Below are 12,154 nucleotides of genomic sequence, written 5' to 3'. Positions count from 1 at the left end.
GGCACATGCAAGTCTCCCCTAGATGCTGCCTTTGTTGGAATGGTCAAGAAGACACCGACCATCTCTTCTTCACTTGCCCCTTTGCTGCATCCATTTGGAACCGGGTTCTCCGCAATTGCTGGCCTGCTAGTAGAAGGCCCCTTCCTCTATCTCGGGAATGGATTTGGATTCATATGACTTTTGGTGGCAAGTCAATCTGTGACACGGTTGGAAAGCTGGCCTTTTGTGCTACTATTTCCCACATTTGGATGGAGCGTAACCTTAGAAGATGGATGTCCAACTCCCGCTCTTTAGACACAATTTGGAAGGCCATCTTCTTTGATGTTTCATCTAAAGTTAATTCCCTCCCCCCAACTAGTGTGATAGATTCCCCAAGGAACAGGCTTATTGTTGTCTCCTAGGGTATCCCTTCCACTATTTTGCGCCCTTCCTAGCCTCTTTCTAGTTGGGTTTGTTGGCCTTCGGGCTTGTATATCCCTCCCCCTCTTTCTTCGTAATTAAATTTTTATTCATCCAAAAAAAAAAAACATTGAATACTATTATGTAGCTGTTATACTGCCCTGTTCTTCAGTTTCTGTTTCTGAATTCTAGTCCTAGGTTCTGGTTTCAAGTTCTGTTTTCAAACCTTTCTTCGAGTAGAATTTCAGCTTTCCAACTTGAGGTCTACTTCAAAATTCTCAGATTTTGGTGTGAGATTTTATTTCTGGTTTCAGAATTCTGTTAAGGCTTGAAACTGTTGATAGTCATTAAGTCAATTCATCCATTGATTCTGTTTTTAACCAGTAAAGCATGCTATCGATTTCTGAAATTACTGCCTGAAATTCTAGTTGGATACTTCCATACCTTGAATCTGTCCATCAAATTAGCACTGCATTATTTGGTATCAGAACTATGTTAGGACTGCAAAATTTTGCTGATTTTCTTCTCCAAATTTCAGATTGAAGGATAACTGTGAATCTGATTCTGCATCTCTTCAAAACCCGTGGACAAGTTTTTGTCAAGCCCTGAGAATTTATGCCGATAAATCACAATGGGCTTATTTTAGTGGAACTAAGCCTTGAGTTGGGTTACATATGAGTTGGGCCTTTGGTCCAATGGGTTTTATTAGTAATAGGCGACTTTAATGGACCTAAAATATGGATAAGATATAGGAATACGGGATTTACTTTATTAGTTAGTCTATTTAGAATCTTATTTTTAATAATTAATTGTTATTAAAGTGTTTTAGTTAGGCTGGATTAGTTCTCTGAGTCTAGCCTTGTTTAAGTTGTTTCTTTCCTATTTTATTCAGAGTTTTAGTAGCACTAGACTACCTCGATAACAAGCTATTGGCTGGAGGAGTAATGTAGCTCTAAATAGGAGGCAGTCCTACTAGAGGCCAGGTGTACAATGGTTCTGAAATTGACCAGCCAATTAGGGCAAAGTAGACTGATTTGACTCAAAATTAGGGTTAGGTAAGGGGAATGAGTGAATGTGATATATGATAATGATGGGCAGTTCTGCTATTGATCTACCTCTTCCTACTCACTTAGGTTTTAAGTAGGTTTAAACGAAAAATTAAAATTCTGAAATTCTAGGGTTAGGGTTTTGGGTTTTGGGTTTTAGAATCTAGGTTGAAATTAGGGTTTAGAGTGGTATTTTGGGGCTGGACTTGGGATCGAATTTCCCAAACAGTGAGGGGAAGGCTCGACTGAAGTTTGAAGGGGAACGGATGGCTGGAAGTATGGTTTCTGAATTTTAGGGTTTTTTGGGTTTTATTTGGGTGAGGGGATTAGGATTTTTTATGGACAGTAGAGGCTGCAGGTTAGGTCGAATGGAGGGAGGGCAGTAAGGGATCTGTGGTTAAATTTTGGATGAGAACTGATGAAGGATGAAGGGTGGACAGGTTCTAGATGAGTTAGGGTCTAAGGGAATTCAAATAAAATAAAATAAAATAAAAGGAATGATGGGATAGGCTGTAGAGGGCTAGGAGAAGAAGGGAATGACTGTAATTGATAATTAACTCACTAGATTGAGCAGGTCTTCAATGGAGGCAGCAGCTATGTGATAGAAGGATAGAACCACCTTGCAGCTAAAGAAGATCCTCCAAGCCGTCACGGCGTAAGGAGTCAATTGGATTCCACCAATCCCTTTCCACCTTGAGATCCACAAGGATGCACACTCACAAAGGAGCGAGGAACAGCAACAATGGCAGCCAACAAGCAAAGCTCGATTTTTTTTTAATTCAAATAAACTGTGGGGGAGCCTTCCACGATTTCTAATTTTATAATAGAGGGCTAATGCCAAATCCTAGTACAATCTAACCTCTCCCTTGATAAATCGTGGAAGGGAAGGAATCAAAATTAAAACTAATAACTTAAAACAGTAAAATAACCTATCTACCCCTAATAACTTAAATTAAAAGACACTTAGCTTAATAACTTAAATTGACCCAATTGAACCAATTGTATGCAACCAATTTTGAACTGGTTCAATTAAAAACATAAACATAAGACTAAGTATTGGGCTAATCCCGTATGCAACCTATATACCCCTCTATTCCAGGCCCATTAAAGTGGCCTATTACATAGAAAACCCTTGGGATCAAAGGCCCAACATATATATATCCCAACCCTAGACTTATTCCTAATAAAAGAAGCCAGTTTGGAGATAATTCTGCATCAAGGAGTTTTAGGTTTAGTTTGAGTCTTGTTTAGAGTATTTGATTTAAACATATATAAGGGATATGCCCTACCCACGAATTAAAACTGAAATTTATTAAAGGCTTTTGCTTTGTTTTGGTCTGTGGATTCAATAGTTGTCACGGCGTCTACACAACCCAAAGCACTGGAGGGGGCCTGGATGCAAGGTGACACCACCAAGATCACCAAGGTGTCCAAGGCATCGCCTTGACAACTATGGTGTATTCAGGCTTGCAACTGTAAGATTCAGGTGTGCAGTCTTTTGGGAATTCAAGAGTGTTTAACAAGATTCTGTAGTGAACCTTGGTGGGGTTCCATGTTAGGAGTATTGATGGCTTCCAGGCCTACAAATCAGGTGGATTACTGTCATATCTTTCTTTCTCTTTCAATTCTTCATCTCCATCAGTTACACAGGTCAGATCCCTCTTGTGCATGCTTAGTTCAATACTTAAAAAAAAATACTATTATGTCAGCTGTTATCATAGTTGTCACGGTGCCTAGGCGAACCAAGGTGGTCGAAGCGGGTAAAATTTAAGGCGACACCAGCAAGATGCCTAGGCACCGCCTACGCGACCAAGGCGCCAATCCAGACAAAGTCGACTGGATGTCTAGGCCACACCTTGACAACTATGGCTGCTATACTGCCCTATTCTGCTTCAGCTTCTGTTTCTGAATTCTAGTCCTAGGTTCTGGTTTCAAGTTCAGCCTTCAAACCTAATTTCATCTTTCCTACTTGAAGTCTACTTCTTCAAAATTCTCGACTTCGGTTTGATAGTTTAGTTCTGATTTCAGAATTCTGATAAGGCTTTAAAGTGATGATGATCATTAAGTCAATCCATCAATTGATTCTCTTCTGAACCACTAAAAGCCTGCTATCGATAATTGAAATTACTGCATGGATTTTCAGTTTCCTAATTCTAGTTGGATTCTTCCATAAATTGAAATCTGTCCATCAGACCTGAATTATCTTTTGCAGTACTGTTCTATTAACTGATTGATCATTCGATCAAAATTTTTTTATTTCTTTTTTTGGGTAGTTGTAAATATTCTCTCAAATCTGGTTTTGTTCTTTTTCCCTGCGATCCTGTCGAATCTGATCCCCCATTGGATCTCACTGGTTTCGGATTAGCACTGCACTAATAGGTTACAAAGTTACAACTACTCTAGACTACCATGGGAAAGGGATGATAGTTCCTTTTCCTTTCCATTTTTCGTATATTCCTTGACATAAAATTTGTATTCATTACTTGTGTAACCATATCTCATAGTTAACTTAAATATTATTTACCAAACATGAAAGAAGTTAAATCTTATGCCGCTTCAAATGAACAAGTATCTCTATCTTAAATTAGTTCAACACGGTATAGAGTGGAATCATTGTTCAAATTTTCTTCCATTTGGGATACAGTTAGTGGAACTTGAGTTTGCTTTTCTTCGTTACCCACAGATTAATTGTCATTAACAGCAATGAAAACAAAGAATAATTATAGCAAGGAGAAAACTAACTCCTTTTTTGTCATGAAAATCAACAGAAGTCAAAGAAGCTTCTGAAATTCCATCTGTTTTAAGGAGCCACTCAAATGTCTCCCATAATTCACTGGAAAACAGTAAATGAGTTTCAAACTTCCTTTACCTTTTACGTTGTTTACCAGTACATGACAAACATGAGGATAGATGTGCGTAAAGGAGGTTCATGAAAGCTACCTCGAGTATCTGAAACATTGACTTCATGTCTATAAGACTCTGTCTTGTCTCCCGATACACACTGCCAAGAAAGTTCAGAGGAAGAGAGAGCTGGAAGAGAAGCCCATTTACCATAACCTATCAAATAAATTTTAAAGATCATCGTTATATCAGTGAATGAGACATGCCATGGGATAAAATAATTGATATTTAAAGTAAAACAAGAGAGACCAAGGAATCAAATATTTACTAGATCACCAACTGTCATCTCGCCTTTCATAATTCCATTTGAACATAACACCATCGCTGTTGACAGAGCTGTGCTAAATATAACATTCTGGCCAAAGTTCAGATATGCAAGACTACTTTGCGCCTTTAAAGCAGCATTTTCGTACCCTAAGAAATATTGTCACTATCATCAGTCAAGTAACATAAATACAAAAGATCATAAATAAATAAGTCTAATATCAATATATCATTAACAAGTACTACTCATTGTAACAAGTAAAAACATTCTCTCAAACTTTGGAGGCCCTGTTTGGCAAGAAGTTAAGTGATAATAAAATAAAATGGAAAATTTTATCATCATTACCTAGCATAATTATCTGACTACCTCAGAAATATACTACGGAAATTTAATTTTGGCGAAGAATTCTCTGTGGGGGAGTGTGGCCCATGTGCTCACGCAGGGCAATGGGAGCGTGCACGGAAGCATCAGCAGGATGGCCATTTCCGACTTTCATGGGGGGCCGGTCATTTTGCCCCCCCCCCTTGCCTGGGCACAGGAACCACGCTCCCCACAGAAACCATTTTCCCTTCAATTTTCAACCAACATATCCATGAAGTATTTTTCACCTGCCACCTTCTTATATCGTGGGCCCCAGTATTTTTCACATCACTTTACATCAACCCCACTTCCAAACAAGCATCACAGTTAAAAGTTTTTTTTTTTTGTTTTCCATTTCATTTTAACATTACTTTACCTCTGAAATTTTATTTTACTCATCAGTTGATTCAGTTCTACCAAATGGGTAAAAGTGAAAATCGTGTGTTAAATAACATGAAAATAGCTTAACAACTCACTCTTTAAGAACTCATCATATTTCTCAGCTTCATAAGCCTCATTGTTGAAATACTTGACAGTCTGCAGATTCAGTTAAGAAAAATTAAAAAGGCACCATTAGCTCTATCAAGGAAAACCAAAATGGTATGAATTTTATTTAGAAAGAAATGAACAAAAATAAAAAGGGGTAAAGAAAAGCATGCATTTTGGACTCACCTCATAATTGATCAATGAATCAATTGCCTTAGAACTTGCATCATTATCAGCTTTATTCATAGCTTGCCTAAACTTAGTGCGCCACTGCAAAGAACAAGGAAGAACGTTAGGCCCATGGGTAAGACATAGGTCTTAATAATATTTTCAGCCAACATTACTATCAAGAGATGATTAGATGAACTATTTCCCAAACATAAAGCTAATTCACCACCAAGCTTAAAGTGTCAATACAAGGGTATTGAACTCTTACCTGGGTTACAGTCAGTGTGAAAATAACATATGCGGCAACTGAGAGGGATGTAATCCACGCAAACGATGCTCCAAATTTGTACGCCAGTATACCTGAAACCATAGAAATCTGAAGAAGTATGTGTTATAAAACTCAAAACCGTTCTAAGTGGAAAAGCAGTAAATAAAGAACGAAAAGCCAATAAAATATACCAATAAGCTAATAGAATCTGACCTCTAAGATGGTGGGAACAACATTGAATACCATTGATAAAAGAATAAAGTTTATTGCCCGGCTGCCACGATCAATGATTCGATTCAGTGCCCCTGTTTGCCGACTGGAAATACAAACGAAACGTCAGATAGGTAAGCAAACATCTGTGCAAATATACAGTATTAGCTTTTAGCAAGGTCACAGGAACAAGTATCACGTAAATGATATATGGATGACCAGGAAGAATGTGACTAGAATTTACTACAAACTGTCACACTTCTTCAAAGAAAGAAATACTTGGCTTGCTGCGAACCGAAGATCCAGTTTTCATGGGTACCTCATTCAGCTGATAAAATGGCAGAATTAAGGAATCGGTTGTCATATATCATATTGCATATGGATAAAGTGAGGAACGAATGTATTAGAGCTGATGTGGGAGTGGCCCCGATCAGCGACAAGCTCCAAGAATGTCGTCTGAGGTGGTTTGGCCATGTGCAACGGAGGCCTGGGGACACCCCAGTAAGGAGGACTGGAGGAGAAATCTAATTCTGATTGAAGAAGCTAAAAGAGCTAGGTGCAGGACTAAGCACAGTTGGACTTCTACCACCCTGCTTCCATGTCTTGTACTGCTGATGCCAGTATTTTTCAGACAGCGCGAAATAGAGTGCGTATGACTTCCTTACCGGACTGAACCGGAATATGATCAGATCTGAGTCCAGGTTCTCAGCCATAATAAGTTTCCCAATTTACTTGAGGCTTATAATCAGGTTCAGCATGAGGACCAGTGTCGTTTAGTAAATCAGTTATGATGCCTACCATTACTCCTGCTCGATCAGCCCTTGCCTCCACTCCTCAGCCAGATTCGACTAAACCGGCTGCTCTTGGTAAAGAGTCGGTTAAGTGTGACTATTGTGGCCGCCCACGCCACACCAAAGAAACTTGTTGGAAGCTTCATGGTCGTCCTAAAGGGGGAGGACGTGGTGGGAAACAAGGTGTCACACGCGCTCAAGCTCATGTGGTCGCTACTATTGATGGTTCCTCTACAATGGCCCCTACTCCTTCGTCGTTCCCTTCAGATCCAACATATGATGGCTCAGATGGGTTCTGCTGCTCCTCCCACAGCATCTTCCACCTCAGCTACTCATCTAGCCCAGTCAGGTATATTTATTGCTTCGTCCCAACCCCTTCTTGGCTCTTGGATTCCGGAGCCTCTGACTACAAGGTCTGAGTTGCTGCTATTTCTGGTAAAGGCATTGTTCCCTGTTCTCCCACCATATCTCTTCAGTCTGTACTCCATGCCTCTAATCTGTGTTAACTTGCTTTCAATTTATCGCATTATTGTTGACCTCAACTGCTTTGTTCACTTTTTTTCTACTCATTGTGTTTTTCAGGATCTGGTGATGGGGGCAACAATTGGATATGGTAGGGTGCAAGATGGACTCAATTACCTGGATCCAGAACTTCCTGCAGCATCTCCTCCCATCTTTGCGCATACTCTTCGGGCTCATAGTCATCTACATCAATTACACCAATGGCACAGCCGTCTGGGGCATCCTTCTTTTCCCATTTTAATTCAAGAATAACATGTCAACCAGTCACGCTTACAAAAGCCAATCAATAGAACCAGCAAATATAAGATAATCAATCAGTAGATCCAATAGGTAGTTGAAGCAGCCAGCCACATAAGAACAAGGAAAATAGGTTGATAACTGGAAAAATCGAGCCATAAGAATGAACCTGAATTTTTTCCAAAAATAATTGATGAGTGATGTTGAAATATGGGTTGAATACTCCTCTGATATGTATAAGACTCTCCTCAAAATATGAGCTTGATAGGAAAACCCTAACCCTAAAATCGATTGTTGTCAGGGTTTTAGAAAACCCTGAAATTGAGATCGATTTAGGGAAAGGGGGTTGTAATTGCTGATGTAGACATGTAATAGATGCTGACCAAGGCTGCTAGAATGGAACCTCCAAGGTGAACAATCAATCTCCAGTAAGAGTGAGACCTAATCTTCAAAGGGGAGAGACTCCAAAAAATCGCAGAAGTAGAGCAGGGCCGCATTACAGCACTACACCAGCATAAAGGACCTTCTTCAAGCCTTGAACTGATGAAGGAGAGTTCTCTTTTAATGTTAGAACCGCCTCCAAAGCACTCGAACAGCAGCAAACATCCCTAGCCCAAATCGATTTTTATCAGGGTTTTGGAAAACCCTGAAAAGAAGAGATCGATTGGGGTAGGGGTCTTCAAAAAACTTGGATAGGTGCAATATTGAGGTCTATTGGTCCTTAAAGTGGGAGTAATCAGCCCTCCAAAAATTAGCAAAAACTGAAACCTGAAAGTCAGGGTTTTTGGCAGGTAACCAAATTAACAGGTTAAGGAATTTTTGCTGTAGAAACAAATCCAGCCATCAGAAAGGGTCCGAACTTGGGTCGAGTAGGCTTGTAGTAATAGGGAATCACCCCCAAAAGATCAGCTCCATCTGAAAAAGGAAACACCAAAATCGATTGGAGTCAGGGTTTTGAAAAACCCTGACAAGTTGAGATCGATTAGGGTATGGTGGCTGGAATTAATTAAAGCTTAGAGAAAAAGGAAATACGGAATTAGGATAATGGAATAGGGTAGAAAGGGGCTGGAGAAGGGTGCATAGGGAGCTCCAATGGTGGAAGGTCAACCTTCAATAGTAATAGGAAGTCAATCTCCAAAAAATTCTGGAAAACCCTAAATTGCAAAGATGATTCCAGCAGTATTTTACTATAAAACAGTAGATAGAAAGGAGGAGGGCAGCAACTAAATCATTGGTCAGGGATTTTACCTCATTAGTGCTGCCCCCTTACAAGGAGAAGAAGAAGAAAACCAGAGAAAGAGAAGCCGAGAGAGAGAAGAAGGAGAGGTCGATTGGAGAGATGGAGTAGGGTTTTTTCTCTTTTTCTAACTGAGATCAGACCAGCTCTGATACCATGTTGGCTGAATCGTCGGTTAGAAAGAGAGAATGAGAGAAAATAATGACTTCTATTCATTGATAGGTAAGCCCCTCTATTTATAATAGAGGGGGGAAATACAAAGGGACTGAAATAGGCGATGTGGGACTAAAACCCACATAGCCGACTGTGGACATAATTACCCCTAACTAACTGTCTCTATAAGAGCAGTGACTTAAACCTAACAACATAGGAATTAAACTACCCCAAAAGGACCAGAATACCCCACGGTATTTTGGATTACATATTCCAACACAGTGAAACAGAATGCAGACGGGACCACTGCTCGTTTTAAGGCCAGACTAGTTGCCAAGGGATTCACTCAGACCTATGGCACCGATTACCAGGAAACTTATGCCCCTGTTGGAAAAATGAATTTTGTTCAAGCTCTGTTATCATGTGTTACAAACCTGGATGGAATCTTCAACAATTGGATGAAAAGAATGCCTTTCTTAATGGTGATCTCGAGGAAGAAGTCCACATGGACATCCCTCCTGGTTTTGATTCAGCAACTACAGCTGGCAAAGTATGTAGACTCCAGAAACCACTCTATAGCTTGAACAGTCACTTCATGCCTGGTTTGGTAGGTTTCAAAAAGCTATGCAGCAGTTTGGTTTCAAACAGAGTAATGATGATCATACCTTGTTTGTCAAGCACAGGGTTGGCAAGGTCACAGCTCGTATCGTTTATGTGGATGATACAGTGATCATCGGTGATGATGAGGCAGAAATCTCTCTTCTAAAGACTCGACTAACAACTAAGTTTGAAACCAAGGACTTAGGACATCTCAAATGCTTCATGGGAATTGAAGTAGCCCGATCCGACAAAGGGATCTTCATCTCCCAAAAAAGTACATGCCAGACCTACTTGAAGAAACAGGGATGCTTGGTTGTAAACCCGTTGAATCTCCCAATGAAGTTAACCACCAACTTAGCAATACAAGTGGTGACTCTATGGATAAAGAGCAATATCAACATCTTGTAGGGAGGCTCATATATATCTCTCACACTAGGCTGGACATTGCCATTGAGGCAGTGTACAGAATTCTTCGTTATTTAAAGTCAGCTCCAGGAAAGATGCTTCTTAGTGATCTAAAGATGTTACCTGAGGGACCAATGAGGCTCTACTGTGACAACAAAGTTGCGATCAGTATAGCTCATAACCCAATTCAACATGACAAGACCAAGCATGTTGAAATTGACCGGCACTTCATTAAGGAGAAAATTGAAGATGGTCTGAAATGCACTCCATTTGTTACTACAGTGAACCACTTGTTAGATGGTTTTACTAAAGGTTTATCTGTTAAGTCTTTTTATCCTATTGTTTCCAAATTGGGCATGCGAGACATCTATGCACCAACTTGAGGGGGAGTGTTGAAGATATGGTCCGGTTCACCAAGTAGGTTTGGTTCTCTATGTAATGTCTTGATAAGGCCTATGAGTCAGCCCTAGCTAGCATACCTTATTTATAATTCTCCTTCACTCTGACAAGCCAACACATTCTCAAATCTCTTCTCTTCTCTGAAGTCTTCTATTTAAAATTCAGAAGCCCATATTCTAATAGCATCAGTGTCATTGAGATCCAAATAAAGTTGCATCTTAGGCACAAGGTACATCCATGCATAGACCCTGGACCTTACCTCAACAACAGGTGTACCACTTCACAACGTGAGTGCCTCTCCTCTTCCTCCTCCTGCTCTGCTTTTACTATTTCTATTTCCTTTTTTCCTTCTTCCTCTTTCTCCACAGCTCCTACTCAGCTAATCTTGCCTTTTTCTTTTTTTTTGTTCTCCTCTTCTTCTCCTCATTATCCCACCTTTTTTCTCACATTAAAGGCTGCTTACATGCTGTGGAAGATCCCCGGAATGTCAAAGTCAAACCAACGCTTCCCAGGTTCTGAACGTTTCAATAACGGCAGCCTCAGGAGCTTCCCCCTTTTTTTGTGTAGTTGGATTTTTGATTGTCCAACCATGCTGTGCAAAACATTTTAAGCTTTAAATGTCCATGACTTCACTAAGGAGCACAACTTCCCTTATGCCTTGCACCTCAAGCGCAAGAGGGTGCACCTGGAATACACCTGTTGCATTTAACAACACTGATTAGCATTTAAAGTTATATCCCATGATCCCATATTTGTGCCATATGCAGGATCAATAACATGTTCTGAATCACTTTAATGACAATCCTCCAAACCAAAAGGAATACACGAACATATGACCCTGCAGCAAAGAAAGGGACTCAACTCTGAAGTCTGACTAAATCTCCTTCACCAACAGAGCAGATCAGCAGAATATAGAAATATGTTGTGGCAATCGCTATCACTGTATATTCAAGTAGACTCATCATGGAACTTTACACCCATAAGGTTTCTCCTAGTCATCAATTTTTTTACCTTTCTTATTGGCATCATAAATTTATGAAGAAAATAAACAAGACTATACAAGCAGCAAAGAAGCACAACTTCTTAAAATTTACATGGTACACTAATGAAATGATTCATAAAAATTTGAAAGAAACTTTCTAATTCAATTAAAGAGAAATGAATGTTCTCAAATTAGAAGGTATTCCAGGAGACTAGATCAATTATGGACTTCAATGTAATATAGTAAGGAAGTCCAATACCACTGTTTTAAATCTGAAAAAATAAGAACTTCAGGATCACAAGATAGTCATATGCATGTAAATGTGTGCATCTATACAGGTTTTCCTTGTGGATAAGATACAATTACATGTTTTCAACACAAAACAATCACAAACTCACTATCCAAAAAGAGTGTTTTTTTAATATAAGTTCACAATCCAAAAAAGAGTTCAATCCATCTTGTGGTCCGAAATTACCAAAATTAGAAATGCATGCAAAAATTTAATGTTATATTCAAGTGGAATTGTGGTAAACCAAAGCAGATTACCCAACACAAATTTATCATGTATCCTCAAAAAGTACCTCAGATGATACTGGAGGTCAAGGTCAAGCAAATGTGAAAACACCTGCACAAGATAAAATCACTTCCCCAAGTTATACAAAGGAAAACATAATCGTGATACTGATGGAGACGGACTTTTAAGGAGCAGAGATAATGAACTAAAT

The 12,154-nt window shown here is 39.5% G+C and overlaps 1 protein-coding gene across 1 annotated transcript in view; it reads right to left on the bottom strand.

Moving 5' to 3' along the window:
* LOC122651984 (ABC transporter B family member 25, mitochondrial) overlaps positions 1–12,154 on the bottom strand; it is an 83,419-nt gene that overhangs the window by 56,021 nt on the left and 15,244 nt on the right. Inside the window, exons 5-11 of the mRNA XM_043845594.1 lie at positions 12,011–12,054; positions 6,107–6,209; positions 5,894–6,001; positions 5,644–5,727; positions 5,448–5,508; positions 4,615–4,760; positions 4,386–4,502 (exon numbers count right to left, since the gene is read on the bottom strand). Coding sequence (XP_043701529.1) covers positions 4,386–4,502; positions 4,615–4,760; positions 5,448–5,508; positions 5,644–5,727; positions 5,894–6,001; positions 6,107–6,209; positions 12,011–12,054 — 663 coding nt within the window. The remainder of the gene's footprint in view (positions 1–4,385; positions 4,503–4,614; positions 4,761–5,447; positions 5,509–5,643; positions 5,728–5,893; positions 6,002–6,106; positions 6,210–12,010; positions 12,055–12,154) is intronic.

The sequence above is a fragment of the Telopea speciosissima genome, chromosome 2 (assembly GCF_018873765.1).
Source record: "Telopea speciosissima isolate NSW1024214 ecotype Mountain lineage chromosome 2, Tspe_v1, whole genome shotgun sequence".
In the NCBI taxonomy this organism is placed as follows: Eukaryota; Viridiplantae; Streptophyta; class Magnoliopsida; order Proteales; family Proteaceae; genus Telopea; species Telopea speciosissima.
Note: the sequence above shows the minus strand (reverse complement) of the source record. Positions and strands in the feature narration are given on the sequence as shown.